Raw genomic sequence first — 26,295 nt, forward strand, 5'->3', positions numbered from 1 at the left:
CTTTCATGTCACGCTACATGTAACTCCACCATAGTTCTGTATTTGTAAAATCTTCCTTACTTATGTTTTGACATTATCACCTTGATAACTTGTTAGGATCTCTCTACCTTAATTAGTTCGTACAATTTTGGATTAAGTGTTTCTTTGGTTAGACTCTCGGCATGCAGCTCTTATACTTAACTTGTTATTCCAACCATTTGGTTTGTCTCCAGCACCATCTTATTTTTAATTTTTTGTAATTATCTCTCTGCCTCAATGAATTAGATTACAGGTCAGCCCTTCACTTGTTATTCAGTTGTTGACACTTACTCACACCATCTAACATTTTTGATCACCTGCAGAGACTTGTTATTGAGCCTGTTGGCACTCCACTCACACCATTTGTACAATCTTTTGATCTCTCTGATTATAAGTTCTGTGCCTGCGTGCTTCCCTTCACTTAACAAAGGAGGTTTCCGAAAGCTTGTGATTTCAAATAAATCTGTTGGACTACAAGCTGGTGCCATGTGACTTCTGACCTTGTCCATCCTAGTCCAACATCAGCACCTTTACAACAGGTTGGGCGAATAGTAAAGAGTTGAAAAGAGTGACACTGGAAAAAAAAAACAGGTCAGACAGCATCCGAACAGCAGGAGAGTCAACGTTTCAAACCTAAGCATTTTATGTCTAAAATGTTGACTCTCCTGCTCCTCAGATGCGACCTGACCTTGTGCTTTTTGCATTGCCATGCTTTTCGACTCTGACTCTCCAGCGTTTGTAGTTCTAGCTTTGTCCTAAATACAGTGAAGGCAGTCCTTTATCTAGCCAGGCTGTACAGTAACTGATCAACCACTAGGGTTAACAAGCCAAACTTCAGTTAGTGTTTACTCTATGACTTGAGGACCAGGTGTTACTATAACATAAACAGACACTCAAAACAGATATTCAAAACAGAGTCCAAAAGATTTTCAGCATCTTATTCTTTTGGAGTTATGTAATGAATTGGTAACTAGGCTTTAGTCATCAAATTGTGTATTTCTGAACTTGTTTTGACCAAGAATGGCCGTATATTAGCATACTCTGAAACTTTGGAGTCTTACTATGAAAATCAGTTGAACCTGGTGCCTGGCTTCATTGAAGATGCATTGATAGAGATCCTAAGTAGAAGAAGAACTGCTCTTTATTTCAACAGGTTTACGGTTTAACATGCAGCTGAATGAGGGTAACATTTGGAAGACAGCTTTGAAGTGATTGGAGTTTAAAGAGGGTATATCTTCACCTGATCTATTCACTCTTGAATGCAATATTGTATATATTGCAAACAGTCTGACAGCGTGGAAACTTCAACACTGAGTTACAGAGCAGTCACTCACGTTCAGCATTGTGGGCAGGTATATCAACTGAGATTACCTAACGCTTTCAGACTTTTTAGTAATTGATCTTTCAAAGTAACATTATGAATCACTCAAAAGAGGTAGTGAAGCATAGTAAATGTTTCACCATTAAAATGGAACATATTGCCAGGGTAACTACTGTAAAATTCATTTATGGGATGTGGGCTTTGCCGATCACCCATCCCGAGCTATCCTAGGGAAGATAGTAGAGAGCTGCCTTTTTAAATCACTGCAGTTCTCTGGACGCTTGCCACATATATAGAGGTTGCTGCATTCACAAAAATTCTAACTGCATGCAAAAACACTTCAATATCTCGAACAGGTTGGATAAATGCAATGGAAGATGCATTTATTACCCTCTGTTGGTTTATTGTGTTTTGCTTTAATGGTTTCATCAGAATTCAGACAAAGCTCCAAAGGAACCCAAATGTATGAATAACCTATGATGAGATAGATCTTTATACTTTCAGAGTTACATCTTGCCATATTTCAACTGAGCCAGGTTGGGATAATGAGCAATCACCTGGTGTTGGTCAACCTAAGGGAGTAGGTACTACAAAGCTCAAACAGGTTGTGCAAGATGAGAATCACATTTCCCTGTTTGGAACTAATCACAGCTTTCTGGAGCATCTCTGAAGTTGTGATTTAAAATGTTCCTTAAGTACAGTTGTTCTTACCGTAATGTTCTCCAGGTCTAGATGCCTGTTGTGGACAGTTTCACATAGCTTGCGAATTTTCTCTTTGATCTTTTTCATTTCCTTCTCATTCAGTTGTCGTGAACAAGGGTCCTGGTCCATCTCCAGAAGACGGATCATCAAGTCCAGACTAGCTCGATCCAGATCCATGTTCAATCGGTCTCGGCTCAGGATGTACATTAGTGCTGCTGTGCAAAGAGCTAAATTCTGACAAAAAAAAAAGCAAAGGTTAGGAAGGAAACAATGAATAGAGGAGCTGCAGCACACAGGGAGAGATAGTGGGTGGTCAGGAAAGGGATCCATGCGAGTGAGCCAAGCATGCCATGCCATGCCACTTAGCCTTCCTATGCTATTGAACTTCAGATTTTGAAATAGGACTGAGATCCTGAAAGAACAACAAGAGGCTTATCACAACCTATAAACTGCCAAAGCCAGGGGAGGTTGAGGGCACTGGTTCAGAGATGAAGAGGAGTCGTGTCTATAATCAACAGTAAACTGTGAAGCTGAGAGGAGGTTATTGCAAAGGCGCACTGTGAGATTAACTAAATGGGCAAAAAGATGAGAGATGGAGTGCAATGTGACCAAAGTCAAGATCACCTACTTTGGATCCAAGCAGACAAACTGAAATATTTTGTAAGTGACAAGGAAGCAGAAACAGATTTGGACATCCAAGTAGACAATTAAAACCCAATTGAAAAGGCACAAAAAAAATTCAAAAGACTAATGAAATGTCAGCCCTTATCTCAAGCAGATGGTATATAAAAGGAGGCAATTACAGTACATTGATAAAGAAGCTTGGCTAGACACCAAAGTATCAGTTCTGGCATGACACTAAACAAAAGAGGCAGGAGAACAGTTGCACTGCAAATTCACCAGGATTTGGTGGGATTAAAAGGGTTAGATAACAAGGCAGTTTGTACAGAGTAGGCAGCTTTCCTTGATATCGAAGAGGGAGGATAACACCAAATTGATTTGTTTCAGATGAAACAATTTAATGGGATAGACAAAGATAATCCCTCCAGTATTAATGGAAGAGTCCAGACCAAACTGACTTGAAAAGAGCAAAATCAAATCAGATAAAGGAAATTCAAATCTGGTACAAATCACCAATAGACTTAGATGTGGGGAGTCTTTTGAAGTTTTATAGACTGCGTACAATAGAATTTCGGGTTATATTATTATGGTAGGTCAAAGGAGTCACAATGCATATCAATAATGATCCGAATGAACAACAGAACAGACTCGAGAGGATGAACAATATCATTCTGTTCCGATGAAATTCAGGATGCTCTTCGATCAACTTTTTCTCTTTTCACCATTTTGCACATGAATCTCCAGTGTCCTAATTCCCAAGTCTCCCCAAGTCCTGTATACCCACCAGTTTCAGCTTGCTGATCTAAACTAGCTACCAAGCCAGCATAAAGCTCAAAATACACGGAACTAGTGGATAATCTGCCCCTGAAAACGTCACAGCAACTGGAAAAAGGTATGCACTGGAGTGGCCAATATGAGAAAAACCATTCTTGCAAACAGAATACAGAAAACAGGTGAAATGCTGCTTTTCTAATCACAGGTTGGTTCACTCCTGTGCAGACAGGCTGACTGTTGATTGGGCAAGTAGATGCTGGCAGTGAGCGAGACACACAGGGTGTGGGGTTTACAGACATTTTTAATCATTTAAGTTTGCATTTTCAAAATCTGAATTAGAGATAACGTAGCTGTTTTGTATGTCTAAATGATTAACTTGTAAATACTTCTGCAGTCATGTGACTTTTAAAAAAGTTATATGGAAGTTCAATTCTGGTAACCTTATATAGGAAGAATTTCATTAAACTTGAGAGAAGTCAGAAAAAGTTTACAAGGATGTTGCTAGGACTGGAAAGTTTGAGTTGTAGGGAGAGGCTGGAACTTCTTTCCTGGAGTGTCAGAGGTTGAGGGGTGACCTTAAAAAGGTTAATAAAATCATGAGGGTCACGGATGGGTAAAAAGCAAAGGTCTTTCTCCTAGGTTGGGAGATAAATTAATGTGAGAGGGAAAAGATTTAAAAAAGGATCAGAGGGGTAATCTTTTCACACAGAGGATGGTGTGCATATGGAATGAGCCACGAGAAGTATGGTGGAGGTGGATACAATTACAACATTTAAAAAGGCACCTGAAAGGGTATATGAATGGAATGGGTTTAGAGGGACATGTCTGGTCAGCACGGACAAGTTGAACTGAAGGGTTTGTTTCCATACTGTATGACTCTATGAAATGGCTGTGTGCATACACATTAAGAGACCAAGTAAGGCAAACAATCGTGCGTCAAGGTTTCTGTTAGAAATTGTTTTGAATTCTTCTCTGGAGTGAGTAGCATATGAGGATGCTTTGGCCTAAGTGGGATTACATTTACTGTGGGCTTCAAAATCTCTAAACTTGCACTTTGTGGAAATAATTTGGCTTTATTCTATTTCATGTTGATGTTATTTTGTGAAATAAGCATCTGTTTCTGCAACATTGCTTGCTCATGTTTTCATGACATATCACCTTGTTAAAACCAAACTAACAAAAACAAAACAATGTCTTAACAAGCTAGATTTTAGTCTGGATCTGACCTGATGGTGGGGACTGGGGGCAGACCAGGAAGCTGGAAACCACCTTTAGCCAAGGGCTGAGGCGGCTACTGGAAAGAGAGGCCTCAGGAGAAGTGAGGGAAGGCGGCGGCTGCAAGGGAGACAGAATACTTTTAAATCTGACAACAAAAAATTCAGGGAACTGATGAGAAACTTCAAATCACTGAAATATGGAAATTCCTAGAAAATTAATGAGGTATATGAATAGGTAGGGTTTAGAGGGATAACAATCAAATGCTGACAAATGGGACTAGGTCAGACTGGGATGTCTAGGTGGTACAGAGTTGGGCCAAAGGGTCTATTTCTGTGATCTATTCTCTAGTTTGAGGCTGTAGATGGTCAGAAGCTACAAACTGAGAGATACAAATATAACAAATACAACACTGAACCATTGCTGGGTTTAATCTTGAGATTTTCAAATGAATTCTTACTTGGTGATTTCCTGATGGGCTTTGGTTTAAAACAAAACAGTAATGTTGTTGTGTACCAATTTTGAGTTGCTACGTTTTGAGAACCTCAGTTTCACAGAGGTTTACAGCACAGAAACAGACCTTTCGGTCCAACCCGTCCATGCCAAACAAATATCCCAAACCAATCTTAGTTCTGTTTGCCAGCACTTGGCATGTCCCTCCAAAACCCTTGCTATTCATACACTCATCCAAATGCCTTTTAAATGTTGAAATTGTGCCAGCCTCCACCACTTCCTCTGACAGCTCATTCCATACACACACCACCCTGTGTGAAAAAGATGCCCTTCAGCACCCCTTTAAATCTTTCCCCTCTCACCCTAAACCTATGACGTCTAGTTCTGGACTCCCCCACTCCAGGGAAAAGACTGTCTATTTACCCTATCCAAACTCCTCACAATTTTGTAAATCTCCATAAGTCACCGCTCAGCTTCCGATGCTCCAGGGAAAACAGCCTCAGCCTATTCAACTTCTCCCTTTGGCTCAAATCCTCCAACCCTACCAACATCCTTGTAAATCCTTTCTGAACCCTTTCAAGTTTCACAACATCCTTCCAATAAGTAGGCCAGAATTGCACACATTATTCCAAAAGTGGCCAACCAAATATCCTGTACAGCAGCAACATGACCTCCCAACTCTTGTACTCAATACTCTGACCAAAGGAAAGCGTACCAAACACCGTCTTCAATATCCTATCTACCTGTGACTCTACTTTCAAGGAACTATGAACCTGCACTCCAGGTCTCTGTTCAGCAACACTCCCCAGGACCTTACCATTAGGTGTATAAGTCCTGCTCTGATTTGTTTTTCCAAAATGCAGCACCTCGCACTTATCTAAGTTAAACTCTGTGACGACTCAGCCCATTGGTCCATCTGATTAAGATTCTGTTGTAATCTGAGGTAACCTTCGCTGTATACCTCCAATTTTGGTATCATCTGCAAACTTACTAACTATAGCTCCTATGCTCACATCCAAATCATTTATATAAATGACGAAAAGTAGTGGACCCAGCACCGATCCTTGTGGCACTCAAATGGTCACAGGCCTCCAGTCTGAAAAACAACCCTCCACCACCACCCTCTGTCTTTTACCATTGAGCCAGTTCTGTATCCAAATGGCTAGTTCTCCTTGTATTCCATGAGATCTAACCTTGCTAACCAGTCTCCCATGAGGAACCTTGTCGAATGCGTTACTGAAGTCCATGTAGATCACGTCCACCACTCTGTCCTCATCAATCCTCTTTATTACTTCTTCAAAAGACTCAATCATGTTTGTGAGACATGATTTCCTATCCCCAATCAGTCCTTGCCTGTCCAAATAAGTGTAAAGCCTGTCCCTCAGGATTCCCTCCAACAACTTTCCCACCACTGATGTCATGCTCACCAATCTATAGTTCCCTGACTTTTCCTTACCACTCTTCTTAAACAGTGGCACCATGTTACCCAACCTCCAGTCTTCCGGCACCTGTGACTATCGATGATACAAATATCTCAGCAAGGGGCCCAGCAATCATTTCTCTAGCCTCCCACAGGGTTCTAGGGTACACCTGATCAGGTCTTGGGGATATATCCACCTTTAGGCATTTCAAGATATCCAGCAACACCTCCTCTGTATCATGGACATTTTTTCAAGATGTCACCATCTATTTCCCTCCATTCTATATCTTCCATGTCCTTCTCCATCGTAAACACTGATGCAAAATACTAGTTTAATATCTTCCCCCGTCTCCTGTGGCTCCACGCATAGGCTTCCTTGCTGAGCAATGAGGGGCCCTATTCTCTCCCTAGTTACCTTTTTGTTTTGAACTTACCCCATGATTGAGGTAGTGGGTATGTCTGTGAAAAATATGCATGCTCTCCATGTCTGTGTGATGTACAAGTGAGGTAGACTGGACATGGGAAATGCATGGTTATGGGGATAGGATGGGATGCTGCTCATTATTAAGTTCAACCATGAGATGCACTAAATAACATTTGAACTGCTTGTTTAAAAACTATCCTAGCTTTGAGCATGTGCTCCAGAAACACTTGAGCTTGACCTTATCAGTCTATGAAAGTGCATTTAGGGTGCTGACCTTTTGTTTGCAGAAGTGCACATTAGTTATTCAGAACATCAAAAGCAAATTTCTTCTCCTAGGAAATCATATCAGACTTCAACTGAATTGAATTAAATTTATTGTCACGTGTACAGAGGCACAGCTTTGTCTTGGGAGCAATACAGGCAGATCAGAGTTAAGTAGCATAGATAGTAAATAATAGGTAAACAGCAGCAAAACCAAAACACAGGTAGAGACGAATGTTAAGAGTTTGAGAGTCCATTCAGTATTCTAACAACAGCAGGGTAGAAACTGTTGCAAAACTGGCTGGTGCCTGCATTCAGGCTTCTGAACCTTCTCCCTCTTGATGGAGGTTGTAGAAAAACATTGCCAGGGTGGGTTGGATCTTTCAGAATGCTGGCTGCCTTTCCTTGACAACGGGCCTGGTAGATGAATTCTATAGATGGGAGGTTGGCCTTTGTGATTATCCAGGCCAAGTTTACCACTCTCTGTAACCGCCTCTGACCTTGAATGGTACAATTGCTATACCAGGTAGTGATACATCCAGATGGAATGCTCTTGATGGTGCACCGATAAAAGTTGGCAAGGGTATTTGCAGTCATGCCAAATTTCCTCAGCTGTCTGAGGAAGAGGAGATGCTGTTGGGCCTTTGTAATCAGTGTGTCCACATGAAGAGTCTAAAGAAAGCTTGTTGTGGATGACCACTCCCAGGAGCTTGACACTCACCACTTGCTCCACCTCTGTGTTGTTAATGTGCAGGGGGGCATGAGTAACATCCTGCCAAAAGTCAATAATGAGTTCCTTGGTTTTGCTGGTATTGAGAGCTGGGCTGTTCTTAGTGCACCATTTTCCCAGGTCTTCCACCTCCCGTCTGTAGTCTGTTTCATCACCATCTGAATTTTGACCAACTACGGTGGTGTTATCAGTAAACTTGTAAATGGCATTAGTCTGGTATTTGGCGACGCAGTCATGGGTATACAGTGAGTACAGTAGGGGGCTGAGTACGCACCCCTGGGGGGCTCCAGTGTTGAGTGTTAGTGAGGATGAAATATTGTCCCCAGTCTCCACTGATTGTAGCCTGTGGGTCAGGAAACTGAGGATCCAGTTGCAGAGAGTGGGGCTTAGTCCAAGATCACCGAGTTTAGTAGTCAGTCTCGAGGGGATAAGAGTGTTGAAGGCTGAACTGTAGTCAATGGGTAGGATTCTTATGTAGCTGTTCTTGGTGTCAAGATGTTGGGGGGTTGGGGGGGAAGGGGGAGGGCGGGGGGCGGTGGTGAACAGCAAGCAATATGGCATCTGACATGGATCTGTTGGTCCAATAGGCAAATTTTAGTGGGTTAAGAGTAGTGGGGAGGCTGGGCTTGATTAAGCCATGACCAGCCTTTCAAAGCACGTCATGACCACCGAACATAGGGTCACTGTGCGGTAGTCATGAAGACATGCTGCATGAGCCTTCTTAGGCACAGGGATGACATTGGCCTCTTGAAACAGGCAGGGACAGTGGCCTGCTGCAGGGAGAGGTTGAAGATGTTCAAGAAGACCTCTGCCAGTTGATCAGAGGATGTTCCGAGTGCATGGCCTGGTACTTAGTTTAGCACCATCACTTTCCCTGGATTTACATGAAGGAAGACTGATCTGACCTCTGATGCAGTGACTGTTGGGATCGGTGCATCACATGCACCGAGGCACAGTGAAAAGCTTTGTCTTGTCTTGTCTTGTTGAACTGTTAACTCTTTCTCTCTGATAGTACCAAACCTGTTGAGCTTCTCCAGCTCTTCATTTTAGTTTGAAATATGCTTTGTTAACTTCTGCTTGTGGCCTGTACCAGTGTAAATACTGTTTAGTCTAGGAAATAAGTGTTTTCCTTGTTTATTGCAGCTTTAAGTTTAATAGACGACTGATCATTTGGAGGGTACTGATGAATTATGCCAATCCTGCTTTTGCACAAGTCCAAATACCCCATATGTGAACACAAATACAGAAAATATTGCTACTTTGTGATTGCATCATCTAATAAATGAGTTAGTAAGAATGAAAAAGGAGCTCCCAATATTTAAAAAAACCCTGAGAAAAACTTAAGCTCTGAAACCATTTGACCCCTTGCCCAAAATGAGCACTTTGAGCTTCAGTTGTTTGCTTTAAAGGTAACAGAAAGAAAATTAAATGTTGGTATTTGTTTAAAAAGGACTGAAATATAAATGTAGGGAGGTTATGCTAAAACTATATGAGGTACTAGTTATAGCACAGCTGAATGATATGCAGATATCGGAAATAGTCCAGAGGAGGTTTACTAGGCTTACACCAAAATGGAAGGATTGTCTTATGAGGGAAAGTGCGCCCGTACTTATTGGAGATTAGAAAAATGAGGGCTGATCTTATTGAGACATACAAGATTCTTAGGAATCTTGAAAGGGCAGATGCAGAGAGGTTATTTCACCTTGTGTGTGTGTTTAGGGCCAGAAGAAATAATCTCAGAGTAAGGAATCACCTATTTATAGCATAGAGGAGGAGGGATTTCTTCTCTCAGAGATAGTGAATCTGTGGAATTCTTTACTGTAGAGGGTTATTGAGGTTGCCATTAAGTATATTTAAGTATAAGATTTATGGATTTTTAATCAGTATGGAAACGAGGAGTTATAGGGAAATGGAGATGAAGATGACCAGATCAGTCATGATCCCACTGATTGGCAGGATGGGCTGAATGGTCTACTTCAGCTCCCACTTCTTGTGATCTTCCAAAACTCTCCATGGCTTCCCATACTAATCTACCCAGCCCTAAAATCCTGCCAGACCTCTGCACTTCTCGATTTCAGCTTCTTGAACAATCCTCACTCACTTTGCTGCACCTTTGGCTGTCATACCCTGTTGCTGCAAGTGAACAAATTCTCTATATCTTCCTTCCTTTTTTACCCCACACTATTTTACCACATTTTTTGGCCATCTGAAATCCCATGTGGCACAGGGTTAATTATTGTCAGAAAGCATTCATTTTAAATGCCTTAGATGATTTGCTACATTAAAAAATATGGTCTAAAGTGCCCCTATTCTGTAATTCTTTCCTATAGTATCAAAATGTTATACCTGATTCTTCTGTGCATCATCCAGTGTCTTGAAGACCATGGCTACCATTCCATGAGCTCTCAGATGCATTCGGAAACTTGGCATGGCACACTTGGTGGCCAGGCTAATAATACTGGAAGACAAATGATAAACACACTGGCTAAAGAGAGGAATCAAGCCTTCAAGAGAACAAAGCACATAGCACCACATTTACAGAATACGGAGATTGGATAAGCAGCACAAGGGATAGCAGATGGTACAGAAACAATATACTCATTCCAATTAGTACGAGTGTGGAACATATCACATAACTGGTGGGAAACTGAAAATAACTTTCAGCACTGATTTGCTCATCGAAGCTGTGCTCAGTGGATATGGTGAGCAAGCATGAGGAGGACAGTTTATAGCAAAGTGTGAAATATTGAAAATGCTTTGGAATGGAGTGAATTGGTGCATTCTGGGAGGAGGCTTTTTTTGATCTTTTACATAGAAGGGATTAAGACAGAGAGCCAGAGACCATCAGGAATATGTGAGAACTGAAAACTAGAAGCATTAATCAGGTGATCAGAGTTAGAAAGTTATTTTTTCTTTTCAAGTCCCTATTTCATGTAAACTCCCCTAGCTTTGTCTTGCTTTAATCTTTATTAATAACATGGTGACTAAATATCCATTTGACACTGTCAGCTTAAGCATTACTTAGCATAGACCTCCTCTTCAGTGAATTACATTTTTATATGACTTCCCTTCCAGTTTCACAGATCTTTCCCACAGTCCTCCTTCCTCCCTGCTATGACCCTGGTTGTCAACATTGCTCCACTCCCCCTCCCAGAGGCTTTGTTTCTATCCCTGAGCCTGTTTCTCTGGCTTTATGCCCATCCACACTTTGTCTCCTACCCTCTTATCTGGAGTTCCTCTCTATACTCCACTTCTGAACTCAGTTCCTGGGCTTCATCTAGTGTTAGACATTGGCTAGTCTTTTCAGTCCCAGGATTTCAGCTGATATCCAATTAACCGAGTTCAGCCACTAGATACAGCAAGGTCAAATCTAGCTGTTTTATTAAATGGTGTATTTATTTCACATTTAATTCCGTTCTTTATTATGCACATTTTTTCAGCTGAGAACACAAAGTACTGCAACATGTATGATACAATATTTCAACTCACTTTTCTTAAGTCAACGGCTCACAAAAGAAATTAGGAGATTCAAAGAGCAGACAAAATTTCCAGAAAAAACAGCAAGAATGAGAATAAATTTGTAAGAAAATGAAACTGACTATAAAACCTTCTATAGTTATGTGAAGAGAAAAGGGTTTGTAAAATCAAATTGAGGTTCCTTGCAGCCAGAAATGGAGAAAATTATAAACAGAACAAAGAAACAACAGAAGGATTTAACACATACTTTGGTTCTGTCTTCACAAAAGAGGACAAATAATTTCACAGACATTTAAAGGAACAAAGGATCAGTGAGAGCGAGGAATTGAAACAAAGCTTGCATTAGTAAAAGAAACTGGTGCTACAGAAATTAATGGGGTTAGAGTTTGACAATTTCATTAGGGTCTGTTAATCTCCATCCAGAGTATAAAAGGAAATTGAATATTGAACACGTTGGTGGTTATTTTTCAAAATTTGATGTACTCTGGAGCAATTCCTACAGATTGGAATTTGATATTGAAGTTAATTTGCTCTACTGACCTGCAAGAAATTGATTACCCCGGGGTAGGGTAGCGTGTTTTTGTTTTATAGTTGGCATGTGGGAGGTTTACATGGTGATTTCTTGCCATTCATCCAGAAATCAATAAGAACATTACAGTTGGAATTTAACTACTCCCCAATAGTTACAAAAACTATTTGCAACAGGTTTGACCATTAAGGAATGATTTGCACTACATTGTCTCTGGAGGTGAGGTGGTCACTACATTGTATCTAGAGTGGCATGTGACTGGGAAGGAGTGACTGGGTGTTGTCTTGTGGGCATCGATAACTGAGATGTAAAGATTTTGTATAAAGGACGGACTGCTTCCTGTGTTCAGGGAGAGCTTTTGTCATGATCCTGTAAGCCTTGCGAGGTCTATATTAAAAGTCATCCAGGAAGAGCTTCCCTGGACCCGTGTTACAAGCGTGGAGAGGAGTGTTCAGGGTTTCTCCAAGGCTCCTATTGTACGGTGCTTAATAAAATTTGGTTGCCTGTTCACAGAAATTGGTATGTTGTAGATGCATCAAGTGTGTAAGGATCTCAGGATAAAAAGAACTTAACAGGAAAGTGGCAAATATAACCTGCTATTTAAAAAGGAGAGACAAACACAAAATTACAGACTAGTTAGCCGAATATCAGAAGTTGGAAAATCATAGAATCAAATGCTAGTGTCTACTTTAAAACATGCTATAACATTTGAAAGCATTGATGGGCTAGACAAAGTCAACATGAGTTTATGAAAGGGAAATCATGCTTTAGTAATGTATTGGCTTTTTGAAGATATAACTCAGAGTATTTAATGGAGAAACAGTAGATATGATCTATTTGGATTTCAAGAAAGTTTTTGATAAAATCACACTTAAGAGATGAGTGGGCAAGATTAAAGTATTGGGAGAATATACAGGCACGGATTGAGAATGTTTGACAGATCGAAAACAGAGAGAATAACAATTCACATATGCTGAGTGTGCGGGGAAAACACTTGGCAGATGCAACATAATGTGGGTAAATGTGAAGTTATATATTTGTGTGAAAAACAGAAAGGCAGAGTACTATTTAAATGGTGAGACATTGGAAACTGTAGATGCACAAAGAAATATGGGTGTCCTTGAACATCAGTCAATGCAAATAAACAGACATATGGAGAAAGCAAATAAGAACTCAAATGGTATGCTGGCCTGCACTGCAGAGTTCAGAAGTAAGGATGTCTTATTAAAGTTATATAGGGTCTTGGAATACAGGGAATACGGTGCGTAGTTTTGGCATTCCTATTTATGAAAGGATATACTTGCCATAGAGGGAGTGCAGCAAAGCTTCACGCGGCTGATACTGGGCATGGCAGGACTGTTGTATAAGAGATTGGCTCAACTGGGCCTGTATTCAATAGAATTTAGAAGAATGAGGGAGGATCTGCTTGAAATACACAGCAGGTTAACAAGACTGGGCAGATGAGATGCAGGGAGGACATTTTTCCTGGTCAGGAAGTTTAGAACCGGGGGTCACAGTGCCATTTAGGACTGAAATAAGGAAATCCTATGGATTCACCATCACTGCAGGCCAAACCACAATGCATTCAATTTGATAATCTTTGTTTAGGTATTAAAGGCATTAAAGAATACAGACAAATGGACAATGAGAGAAATGGTACTGAGATAGAGGTTCAGCCAAAATCAAACAGAATGGTGGAGCAGACTCAAAGGACCTGTCCCTGTTCCTAGCTCCTATGTTTTTCTAAGTTTTAAAACAGAGGTCAACAATTATTTGAAAAAGAACAATGTTCAGGTTTAAAGGAGAAGGCAGATGAATGGCAGAAAGTGAGAAGCTCAGAGATGGTGCAGTCATAATGGAACAAATAGCTTCATGCGCTGAAATAGTTCTTAATCACTCGATTAAAAGATAGACCAAATTAGTTATAAATCAGGGATAAATCCATCAATGAGATGCCACAATTATGACAGAATTGGTGGTATTTGACAGAATTGCTCACTTCTCCTGCATTATTCAAAACTATCATTCGTTCTTCGTAAAGCACCATTTTGCTGCCCCAGGATCTCTCAGAACAGAGTAACCCACAAGACACACAGCATCCCTACAATACTGAAGCTCAAGACTGTAATGTCACATAAAATGATCAGAGAAGATATTTAAACCACCCCTGAACAAAGACACCATTCACAGAAGCATACCTAAGGCAGCGTGTGTTGAGGGGCTGGGAACACTTTAGTCCACTGAGTAGGTATTCAATGTCGTCCGTAAACTCCTGGTTTTCTCCAAATTCTACCACATCATTGAAGTGCTTCACGTGCTGGACCACAGTGTACAACTAAAATAAATATAACATGCCTTTAACAAATGGCAGAAAGCAGAGTTAACCTAGCATAGTAAAACCAAAGTTAGAAACTAACGTGAAACATCACAACCCAATGAAGACAGAACTTGGTCCAATCAATCTGAAAGGCAGATCAGTACAAATGCTTCCTGGTTAATACTAATTAGTTATAGGCAGACCTACAGATCTTGCGGGTGCTGATGAGCTGCCACACCAGACACTTCATCTGATGACATGGAACTGTGTATTTCGATGCTCAGTGTCATTGAATCACAGATTGTGTGTAGATATCCTCATCCTGGAATATTAATGGCCATTCCTTAAGTGGTACTGCTGGATCTGGCCAACAGAGTTGACATGGAAGCTGCTTGAAGTCAAAATCTTCTTCATATACAGTTATACAGCATGGAAACAGATCATTTCGTCCAACTCTAGGCTGGGACTTTTTTTTCCCCCTGGAGCACTGGAGTCAGGGACCTTATAGAAGTTTATAAAATCATGACGGGCACAGATAAGATGAATAGACAAGGTCTTTTTCCCAGAATAGCAGAGTCCAAAACTACAGGGCATAGGTTTAAGGTGAGAGGGGAAGATTTAAAAGGGACCCAAGGGAAATACTTTCCATACAGAGGGTGATATAGGTATTGAATAACCTGCCAGAGGAAGTGGTAGAGGCAGGTACAACATTTAACAGATATTTGGACAGATACATGAATAGGAAAGGTCTGGGAGATAGGGGCCAAATGCAGGCAAATAGGACCAGCTCAGTTTAGGATACCTGATTCGCATCCTTTGGGGCTATAAACTCAAAGATTAGGTTTCTTTGCTTTAAGACCATAAGACATAGGAGCGGAAGGAAGGCCATTCGGCCCATCGAGTCCACTCCGCCATTCAATCATGGCTGATGGGCATTTCAACTCCACTTACCCGCATTCTCCCCGTAGCCCTTAATTCCTTGTGACATCAAGAATTTCTGCCTTGAAGACATTTAGCGTCCCGGCCTCCACTGCACTCTGCGGCAATGAATTCCACAGGCCCACCACTCTCTGGCTGAAGAAATGTCTCCGCATTTCTGTTCTGAATTTACCCCCTCTAATTCTAAGGCTACGTCCACGGGTCCGAGTCTCCTCGCCTAACGGAAACAATTTCTTAGCGTCCACCCTTTCCAAGCCATGTATTATCTTGTAAGTTTCTATTAGATCTCCCCTTAACCTTCTAAACTCCAATGAATACAATCCCAGGATCCTCAGCTGTTCCTCGTATGTTAGACCTACCATTCCAGGGATCATCCGTGTGAATCTCCGCTGGACACGCTCCAGTGCCAGTATGTCCTTCCTGAGGTGTGGGGACCAAAACCGGACACAGTACTCCAAATGTGGCCTAACCAGAGCTTTATAAAGTCTCAGTAGCACAACAGTGCTTTTATATTCCAACCCTATTGAGATAATTGACAACATTGCATTTGCTTTCTTAATCATGGACTCAACCTGCATGTTTACCTTTAGAGAATCCTCGACTAGCACTCCCAGATTCCTCTGTACTTTGGCTTTACAAATTTTCTCACCGTTTAGAAAGTAGTCCATGCTTGTATTCTTTTTTCCAAAGTGCAAGACCTTGCATTTGCTCACATTGAATTCCATCAGCCATTTCCTGGACCACTCTCCCAAACTGTCCAGATTGTTCTGCAGCCTCCCCACTTCCTCAGTACTACCTGCCTGACAAACCTAACTTTGTATCATTGGCAAACTTCGCCAGAATGCCCCCAGTCCCTTCATCCAGATCATTGATATATAATGTGAACAGCTGCGGCCCCAACACTGTACCCTGTGGGACACCGCTTGTCACCGGCTGCAATTCCGAAAAAGAACGTTTTATCCCAACTCTGTCTTCTGTGAGACAGCCAAACCTCAATCCATACCAGTAGCTCACCTCGAACACCATGGGCCCTCACCTTGCTCAGCAGGCTCCCGTGTGGCACGTTATCAAAGGCCTTTTGGAAGTCTAGGTAGATAACATCCACTAGGTTTCCCTGGTCTAACCTACTTGTCAGCTCTTCAAAGAATTCCAACAGGTTTGTCAGGCACGATCTCCCCTTACTAAATCCATGTTGACTTGTTCTAATCCGACCCTGCTCTTCCAAGAATTTAGAAGCCTCATCCTTAATGATGGATTCTAGAATTTTACCAACAACCGAGGTTCGGTTAATTGGCCTATAATTTTGATAGAATCATTTCTGCAATTCTCAAAAAGGTTCGGCAACTCAGCAATTTCCCAGTCTGCAAGCTCTCACTTACCCTAGGGAAGAGATCCTGCTGAAATGGGCAATTGTGACAAAAGAATGCAGCTCTACCTAACGCCTTCTACTTTCTAACCTTATCTTTCATACACAGCAGAAAGGGATGGCTAAATGGGGGAACAAAACATTGAGTTACCCAAGGAGCACTGAGTGGTGGGGAAACATTGACAGCCATGGACCAGTGCAGAGGAACGGGATACAGTTGTGAATAGTCCGAAAAAAATACAAGCATGTACACTATGTGCCATACTGGCCATTTCACATATCTTCAGTATTTCACAAGAGAGCAACTAACATGCTCATCACATTAGATAATACCCAAACTTTAATAAACTCTCAAAATGCTCTTAACATGTAAAAAGTTAAACTGAGGACAGTCAAAGCCCAGTACCTCTTTATCCTCCTTTCTACATTTCAGTGCAGTTACAATGTCTTGGTATGGCTGGGTGGGTATTGTCACTGTTTTGATCACACGGGGTGGAGGGGGAGGAGCTTTGAAAACACCCTCATCCTTCGGAGTGGTTTCCTTTAAGGTGACAATGGCCTATGAAAATGCAAAGTGAGAACAGACTAACTAATGAACCAAAAGCATTGTTAAATTATTGGCAAGTAAGTGTCTTATTCATAAAATGGAGGGGGGGGAGCACAAGGGAATAAGGAAAGAGAAGGGCAAGGCAGAGAGACAATGCAACATGCAGATGAAAGTACAATTAACCAGACCATGCTGAAGAGGATACAGAAATATATTACTAATACTGAAGTGGCCAAATTGTCAGATGGTTTAGTCCTCATCAAGTTAAACCAAGTTGGACGGGCGAAAACATTGCAATAAATTTAACCAATAATTAAGCAGAAATTGAAACATAAAATGTCATCTTTTATGCAGGAAGAATCTCGATTTAAAAATACTTTGAAGGGAACTCAAACTCAAACCAACACACAATTCTTCCGTCACCTCCGCCTCCGAGCTTACTTTCACAATCAGGACGCCTGCCCACCTTCCAAGGACCCCTTCGCCCACCTCCAACACACTGCATCCACCTAGACACCCCGTGCTGGTCTATTACCTGCCCTCGACCTCTTCATTTCCAACTGCCGTCGGGATATTAACCGCCTCAACCGGTCTACCTCCCTCCCCCACTCCAACCTCAACACGCAGCCCTCCAATCCCTCTGCTCCAATCCCAACCTCACCATCAAGCCAGCGGATAAAGGGGGCGCAGTGGTAGTCTGGTGCAGTGACCTCTACATCACTGAAGCCAAACACCAACTCGAGGACACCTCATCCTACTGCCCCCTTGACCATGACCCCACCCCCCATCACCAAACCATCACCTCCCAGACCATACAGAACCTCATCACCTCAGGAGATCTCCCACCCACAGCTTCCAACCTCATAATCCGGGAACCCCGCACTGCCCGGTTCTACCTCCTTCCCAAGTTCTACAAGCCTGACCACCCTGGCCGACCCATTGTCTCAGCATGCTCCTGCCCCAGTGAACTCATCTCTACCTACCTCGATTCTGGATTAGTGGTGCTGGAAGAGCACAGCAGTTCAGGCAGCATCCAAGTAGCTTCGAAATCGACGTTTCGGGCAAAAGCCCTTCATCAGGAATAAAGGCAGTGAGCCTGAAGCGTGGAGAGATAAGCTAGAGGAGGGTGGGGGTGGGGAGAAAGTAGCATAGAGTACAATGGGTGAGTGGGGGAGGAGATGAAGGTGACAGGTCAAGGAGGAGAGGGTGGAGTGGATAGGTGGAAAAGGAGATAAGCAGATAGGACAAGTCATGGGGACAGTTACTGAGCTGGAAGTTTGGAACTAGGGTGAGGTGGGGCAAGGGGAAATGAGGAAACTGTTGAAGTCCACATTGATGCCCTGGGGTTTAAGTGTACCTACCTCGACACTGTCCTATCCCCCCTAGTCCAGAAACTCCCCACGCACGTTCGAGACACCACCCACGCCCTCCACCTCCTCCAAGACTTCCGTTTCCCTGGCCCCCAACGCCTCATCTTCACCATGGATATCCAATCCCTCTACACCTCCATCCGCCATGACCAGGGCCTCCAAGCCCTCCGTTTTTTCCGTCTCCAGACGTCACCAACAGTACCCTTCCACCGACACACTCATTCGTTTGGCCGAACTGGTCCTCACCCTCAACAATTTCTCCTTTGAAACCTCCCACTTCCTCCAGGCCAAAGGGGTAGCCATGGGCACACGTATGGGCCCCAGCTATGCCTGTCTCTTTGTTGGCTATGTAGAGCAGCTGATCTTCCGTAATTACACCGGCACCACTTCCCTCCCTCTTCCTCCGCTACATTGATGACTGCATTGGCGCCACCTTGTGCTCCCGCGAGGAGGTTGAGCAATTCATCAACTTCACCAACACATTCCACCCTGACCTTAAATTTACCTGGACCATCTCTGACACCTCCCTCCCCTTCCTGGACCTCTCCATCTCCATTAATGACGACCAACTTGACACTGACATTTTTTACAAACCCACCGACTCCCACAGCTACCTGGATAACACCTCTTACCCCCCTACCTCTTGCAAAAATGCTATCCCGTATTCCCAATTCCTCCGCCTCCGCCAGATCTGCTCCCAGGAGAACCAGTTCCACCACAGAACACACCAATGGCCTCCTTGTTTAGAGACCGCAATTTCTCTTCCCATGTGGTTAAAGATGCCCTCCAACGCATCTCGTCTACATCCCGCACCTCCGCCCTCAGACCCCACCCCTCCAACCGTAACAAGGACAGAACGCCCCTGGTGCTCACCTTCCACCCTACCAACCTTCGCATAAACCAAATCATCCGCCGACATTTCCGCCACCTCCAAACAGACCCCACTACCAGGGATATATTTCCCTCCCCACCCCTTTCCGCCTTTCGCAAAGACCGTTCCCTCCGCGACTACCTGGTCAGGTCCACGCCCCCAAACAACCCACCCTCCCATTCTGGCAGTTTCCCCTGCCATCGCAGGAACTGTAAAACCTGTGCCCACACCTCCTCCCTCACCTCTATCCAAGGCCCTAAAGGAGCCTTCCACATCCAAAGTTTTACTTGCACATCCACTAATATCATTTATTGTATCCGTTGCTCCCGATGCGGTCTCCTCTACATTGGGGAGACTAGGCGCCTCCTCGCAGAGCGCTTTAGGGAACATCTCCAGGACACCCGCACCAATCAACCACACCGCCCCGTGGCCCAACATTTCAACTCCCCCTCCCACTCTGCCAAGGACATGGAGGTTCTGGGCCTCCTTCACCACCGCTCCCTCACCACCAGATGCCTGGAGAAAGAACACCTCATCTTCCGCCTCGGAACACTTCAACCCCAGGGCATCAATGTGGACTTCAACAGTTTCCTCATTTCCCCTTCCCCCACCTCACCCTAGTTCTAAACTTCCAGCTCAGTAACTGTCCCCATGACTTGTCCGGACTTGTCCTACCTGCCTATCTCCTTTTCCACCTGTCCACTCCACCCTCTCCTCCCTGACCTATCACCTTCATCCCCTCCCCCACTCATCCATTGTACTCTATGCTACTTTCTCCCCACCTCCACCCTCCTCTAGCTTATCTCTCCACGCTTCAGGCTCACTGCCTTTATTCCTGAAGGACTTTTGCCCGAAACGTTGATTTCAAAGCTACTTGGATGCTGCCTGAACTGCTGTGCTCTCCCAGCACCACTAATCCAGAATCTGGTTTCCAGCATCTGCAGTCGTTGTTTTTAACTCCTACTCTATGACTAGTTCAATCATTTCTGCTCTACTTTAAAAACCTTAACCTGCTTATGAGGAACAAAATCACATGTTATAATTAAGGTAACTTGAATAGAGATGAAAGGGAAGCTCTTCCACTGCTAAAAAGTTTCAGCAAGGTTGCTTAACTTCACAGTCTAACCACTTCAGCATTCATAATGCAAACAGAACAAAGAACAGTACAGCACAGGTACAAGACACCTGAGCCCATCAACACTGCGCTGACACGTGATGCCTTTGTCAACTAAAAACATTTTGCCTCTGTGGCCTGTTTCATAACATAAGGAATAGCAGGAGTGGGCCACCTGGCTCTTAAACCTGTTCTGCCATTCAATAAGATCATGTCTGATCTTTTTGTGGACTCCTCTCCACTTATCCATCAGCTCACCATCACCCTTAATTCCCTTACCTTTCAAACATCTAAAAACATTCAACAAGGTAGCCTCAACTGCTTCACTCAGCAGGGAATTCCACAGATTCACGACCCTTTGAGAGAGGACTTTCCTTCTCAACCCAGTCCTAAACTTCCTCCTCCTTATTTTGAAGCTATGCGCCCTAGTTCTAGTTTCACCCTCGAGTGGAAACAACCTCCCTGCTTCTATCTTATCTTCCCTTCATGATTTTATAATGTTTCTCAGAGTCCCCCCTCATTCCTCTAAATTCCAATGAGTAAGTACCCAGTCTACTCAAACTCTCCTCATAAGCCAACTCTCTCAATTCTGGAATCAACTCAGTGAGCTTCCTCTGTACCCCCTCCAGTGCCAGTACATCATCTTCAATTAAGTAGACCAAGAATATACACAGTACTCCAGGTGTGCCTCACCAGCACCCTATAGAGCTGCAGTGTAACATACAGCTCTCCAACAATGAAGGACAATACTTCATTTGCTGCCTTAATTACTTGTTGCACCCACAACCCAACCTTTAATGATTCATACATAAATTAACCCAGGTCCCTCTGCACAGCAGTGTGCTGCAGGGACCTGGGTATCACTTTTTCCCTCCACTCCTGCATAATCATGCATCTGTCTTGATCCCTCTGAAACAATGCTGCTATATCAGGCTCCACCACCACCTCGGACAGTGTATTCCAGGCACTTACCACCCTGTTTAAACGATTCCCCCCTTCTTTAAAACTTATCACCTTTTACCTTAAATCTATATCTCTTAGCAATTGACATTTCCATCCTGGGGATAAAAGGCTCCAAAAATTCATTCCATCCACATTGCAAATAAGTTTGTAAACTTCTATCAGGTTGCCCCTCATCCTTTGATATTCAAGCAAAACAGACTGAATTTGTCCAATCTCTCCTCATAGGTAAGTCTTTGGGTGGAGCATAACTTGGGCATTACTGAAGACAGACATTTTATCAAAGCTTTATTATCATGCACTCAGCAATACAGTTTGAAGATAATAATAATTCAATGGGGAAAAAAATCATTTACACTGCATGAGAAGAGAGTGCCGATTCGTTGGCAAGTTGATTCTGACTGGGAGAGGCACTGTCATGGTGAATGCACCTATTGATGTTGATTGACAGTTAACAGTCAGGCTCTCTTTAAATTTTAAACCAGGGTGGCATGTCCCAGTTGAGAAATTGGCCAGAGGTTCTTCACTACTGTGTACTGCCTGCTGTATAATGCTTTGATGAGTGCAAAACAAAGCATTTTGACAAAATGGTTTTTGTCAGCTATATACATAATGTCTGCATTTAATTTTTCCTCAAAGTTCTGATTAACCAAGAACCTTTTCCCCCCTTTCCAATCTTGAAACTTTTTACAGACTCACTGTCACATGTTGCTTAAAGCAAAGAACATGCTCCGAAGTTTAGTACATTATCAAGAAGCAACAAGAAAAATATTGGCCAAATTAAGCTAATTTTTGAGAGATGATGAACAGTTGTGCAGTGTCTAAACAACAGCAATCACAACAGTAATCAATGATCATGGGAGGAGAAATAGTGGGGTGAAAATCTGAGTCTATTCAGTCATTTGGATAAACAATCACTGGTTTATCATTTCTACCAAACCAAGAGAACGATGTTCATTTGTGCAGAGTCACAGCTCACTGCTGAAGAGTATCACGGAGAGATATAGGTGACAAACAAAGAGTACTAGTATTAAACTGAATGTAGGAGTCAAGGTCACAGGTTTCATAAATAATCTGCCTCAAGGGAAACAAGAGTCGTCGAGAAACATTCTCTCTCTAACACACAACGTCGAATAGCTTTTCAGCAAAAGCAGCCAAAATGACTGCCTAGGGACAATTAAGTAGACAATGAATCTGAAATTTAAGCTTAGATTTTAAGTTATATAAATGCAAGTCAGATGGTAGCCAATTGTCAGATAGATGTAAGTCAGATAGCAGGTGTTAATCAGATACTGTGTAAATGGGGACACTTGGACTGGCTAAAATTGGTTTGTCTCGGAAAAACTATTTTACAAGACAGCTGAAAGAGAACTTCAAGCACCAAGTGTTGACTGAAGCAGGCACATTGTGAAAAGTAACATCAATTTTCACTTCAAATTTTAAAGGATGAAGTAGCTAGCACAGATTTCAAAAGGGACCAGAGTAAACAACAAACCTCAACGCACAGACTAGAGAATATGCCAATCTCAGAGTGCAATAAGGATAATCAAATAAGACCAAATGAAGGAAAAAGAGAATACAACACATTTACTAGGACTTTGTCAAGTAAAATATCCATTCATAGAATGCTTTAGAAAAACTGGATAGTTAGAAGCTGCATATTCTAGCCAGTGAGGGACAAGAGTACAAGAGATCTTTGTTGAGGACATGAGAAATCCATTTACATAGCTATAGAATTCCCTCATATTAAAACAGATGCAAAAGATCTGAAATAAAAACTGCAAGGGGAAAAGCCTTGCAAGTCAACAGCAACTCGGCTCTAGAATCATATCGTACTCAAAATGTTAACTCTGCTTCTCTCTCCACAAGTGCTGTCAGACCCTATTGAGTTTCTCCAGCAGTTTTCATTTATTGTAGAATGCCCTCCCTGGATCAGCCAAGATTAGATTGAATAGGTGGGTTAAGGCAAAGAGGAATAAACAATAGAGAAGGTGGAAAAAAGAAAACAGTGTAGGTAAATATGATATAGATGGAAAAAGTGGGAATGATACTGATAAAGATTAAAAATGAAGGAGAATTTTCTGAGATAAGAATGGGCGAGAATAAGCCAAAAGAAATATTTTGTTTGAATTTATTCATGGGACATGGGCACAGCTGGCTGGCGAGCTAGCATTTATTATTTGTCTCTGGTTGCCCTTGAGAAGGCGGTAGTGAATTGTTGCATTCCTCATGCTGTAGGTTGATCCACAATGCCCTTATGGAGGGAATTCCAGGATTTTGGTCCAGCAAAAATAAAGGAACAGTGATATGTTTCCAAGTCAGGATGGTGAGTGGTTTGGACAGGGTGCAACTTGGAGGGGGTGGTGTTCTGTTGTATCTGCTGCGCTTGACCTTCACGATAGAAGTGGCCATAGATTCGGAAGGTGCTGTCTAAGGATCTTTAGTGAATTTCTGCATTGCATCTCATAAATAGTACACACTGCTAGTACTGAGCATCAGTCTGGAGGGAGTGGATGCGGTGCCAATCAAGCAGGCTGCTTTGTCCTGGATGGTGTCAAGCTGCGTCAGTGTTGTTGGAGCGACACTCACCAAGGCAAGTGGGGAGTATTGACCACACTCCTGACTTGTGCCTTGTAGATGGTGGGCAGGCTTTAGGGAGTCAGGTGAGGAGATACTTACCTCTGACTTGCTCTTGTAGCTAGTGTTTAATTGGCAAGCCTAGCTGAGTTTCTGGTCAATGGTAATCCTAAGGATTACCTCCCTCAACAGATAGTGGGGGATTCAGTGATAGTAACGCCATTGAATATCAAGAGATGGTGGTTAGATTATTGCTTATTGGAGATGGTTTTTATTTGGGAGTCACACAGCATGGTAAACAAACCCTTTGGCTCAACTTATCCACGCTGGCCAGGATTCCTAAAAACTTATCTAGTCCCATTTGCCTACATTTGGACATATCCCTCTACATCTTTCCTATCCATGTACCCATCCAAATGCCTTTTACATGTTGTGACTGTACTCATTTCTACAATTTCCTCTGGCAGCTCATTCCATATATGCTAGATAAAAACAAGGACTGCAGATGCTGGAAACCAGAGTCTAGATTAGAGTGGGGCTGGAAAAGCACAGCAGGTCAGGCAGCATCCGAGGAGCAGGAAAATCAACGTTTCGGGCAAAAGCCCTTCAATCCGGAATAGAAGGATTTTCCAGCATCACTCTAATCTAGATCTCCATTCCATATGTGCACCAACCTCTCTAAAATCTTTGCCCCTCAAGACCTTAAAATCTTTTCTCTTCTCATCTTAAATCCACGCGTTCTAGTTTTTGACTCCCCTACCCTGGGGGAAAGGCCTTTTGTAACACAAATGTTTATGGCCACTTGTCAGCCCAAGTCTGGATATTGTCGATGTCTTGTTGCATTTGAACATGGACTGCTTCAGTTATGTGAAGAGTCCGTAATCAGTAAACACCCCCACTTCTGACCTTACGGTGGAGGGAAGGTCATTGATCAAACAGCATGGCTCGATCTTGGATGCTACCTTGAGGAATGCCTGCAAAGATGCCCTGGAGCTGAGGTGACTGACCTCCAAGAACCACTTATGTGCTAGGTATGACTCAAACCAGCAGAGAGCTTGCCTTTGATACCAACTGATTCCAGTTTTGCTCAGGATCCTTGATGCTAGGTCTTGATGGATGGAGAAAGATTAGCCCTCAGAAGGGATAGGCATTGAAGATTCAGAGATTGAGGAAGTTGCAGGCACTGGGAAACAGCTTTTTAATAGTTACAGGAGCCACGAAGAAAACACTTTAGCCAAGGCAGTGTAATTAAAAGCCTCATTCCTGATGAAGGGCTCATGCCTGAAGTGTCAATTCTCCTGCACCTCGGATGCTGCCTGACCTGCTGTGCTTTTCCAGCACCTCACTCTCGACGATATAATTAAAAATTAATTTGATTATTTATATGATATTAACACCTCCAATTAATTGTAGTACCTGTACTGAACAACACTGAGATAGTAATGATCAAGTTTGGCTCTGATATCAGCTACTGGATTAATATACTTACTTGTACTTGCTTGGACCCTCCATTGATAGACAATGGCACAAAGTTACTCACCGGTGTTGCCTGGGACTGTGTCAATGGCTGTTTACTTGTGGCACTCCCCACCACATTATGAGATAGCGACAATGTTGGAGGAAGCTCCTCTGGCTCAGGCTGATTCCAGTGTCTGGCATTGTACACAGCTTTAGTAGGAGACTGCACAAAGACAACAAACAATTAGGAAGTTGGCTTTAGATTTCAATTGTACATCAAACCAGGCAAAACTCTATCAATGGCAAATAGAGCTTCATCCAGGCAAGTAAGAGATTGTGCATTTTGAGAGGTTGAATGTCAAATGAAAGTATATGGTAATGGCAAGGATCTTAGTAGCACTGATACAGGAGGAAGATTTTGGGTGCAAGGCAATAGCTCCAAGAAATGGTAACGCAAATGCAGGAGGAGGTAAAGAAGGTGTACAGCATGCTTACCGTCATCAGTCATTCATGGAGGGTGAAAATTGGCAAGTCATGTTGTAGTTGTATAAAATTTTAGTTAGGTCACATTTAGAGAATTGTGTGCAATTCTGATTGCCACAACAGGCAAGATTTGGAGACTGTACTGAGGTTGCAAAATAAGTTTACTGGGATGTTGGCTGGATTAGAATGTATTAACCAGATGGAGAGATTGGATTGTTTTCGCGGTACAGTCAGGCTGAGGGGCAACCTAATGGAAGTATATAAAATTATAAAGGGGCATGGAAAGAGTGGAAATGCCAAATACTAGGGGACATAGGTTTAAAGGTGAGGGGGGAAATGTTTAATGGG

The 26,295-nt window shown here is 42.7% G+C and overlaps 1 protein-coding gene across 2 annotated transcripts in view; it reads right to left on the minus strand.

Moving 5' to 3' along the window:
- LOC140484768 (wings apart-like protein homolog) overlaps nt 1-26,295 on the minus strand; it is a 212,149-nt gene that overhangs the window by 60,031 nt on the left and 125,823 nt on the right. For both annotated transcript variants that reach the window (XM_072583591.1, XM_072583592.1), the window contains 5 exons: nt 25,547-25,687; nt 16,974-17,126; nt 14,144-14,280; nt 10,286-10,397; nt 2,051-2,275 (listed from right to left, as the gene is read on the minus strand). In XM_072583591.1, coding sequence (XP_072439692.1) covers nt 2,051-2,275; nt 10,286-10,397; nt 14,144-14,280; nt 16,974-17,126; nt 25,547-25,687 — 768 coding nt within the window. The remainder of the gene's footprint in view (nt 1-2,050; nt 2,276-10,285; nt 10,398-14,143; nt 14,281-16,973; nt 17,127-25,546; nt 25,688-26,295) is intronic.

Source organism: Chiloscyllium punctatum, chromosome 13 (genome assembly GCF_047496795.1).
Source record: "Chiloscyllium punctatum isolate Juve2018m chromosome 13, sChiPun1.3, whole genome shotgun sequence".
Classification (NCBI taxonomy): domain Eukaryota; kingdom Metazoa; phylum Chordata; class Chondrichthyes; order Orectolobiformes; family Hemiscylliidae; genus Chiloscyllium; species Chiloscyllium punctatum.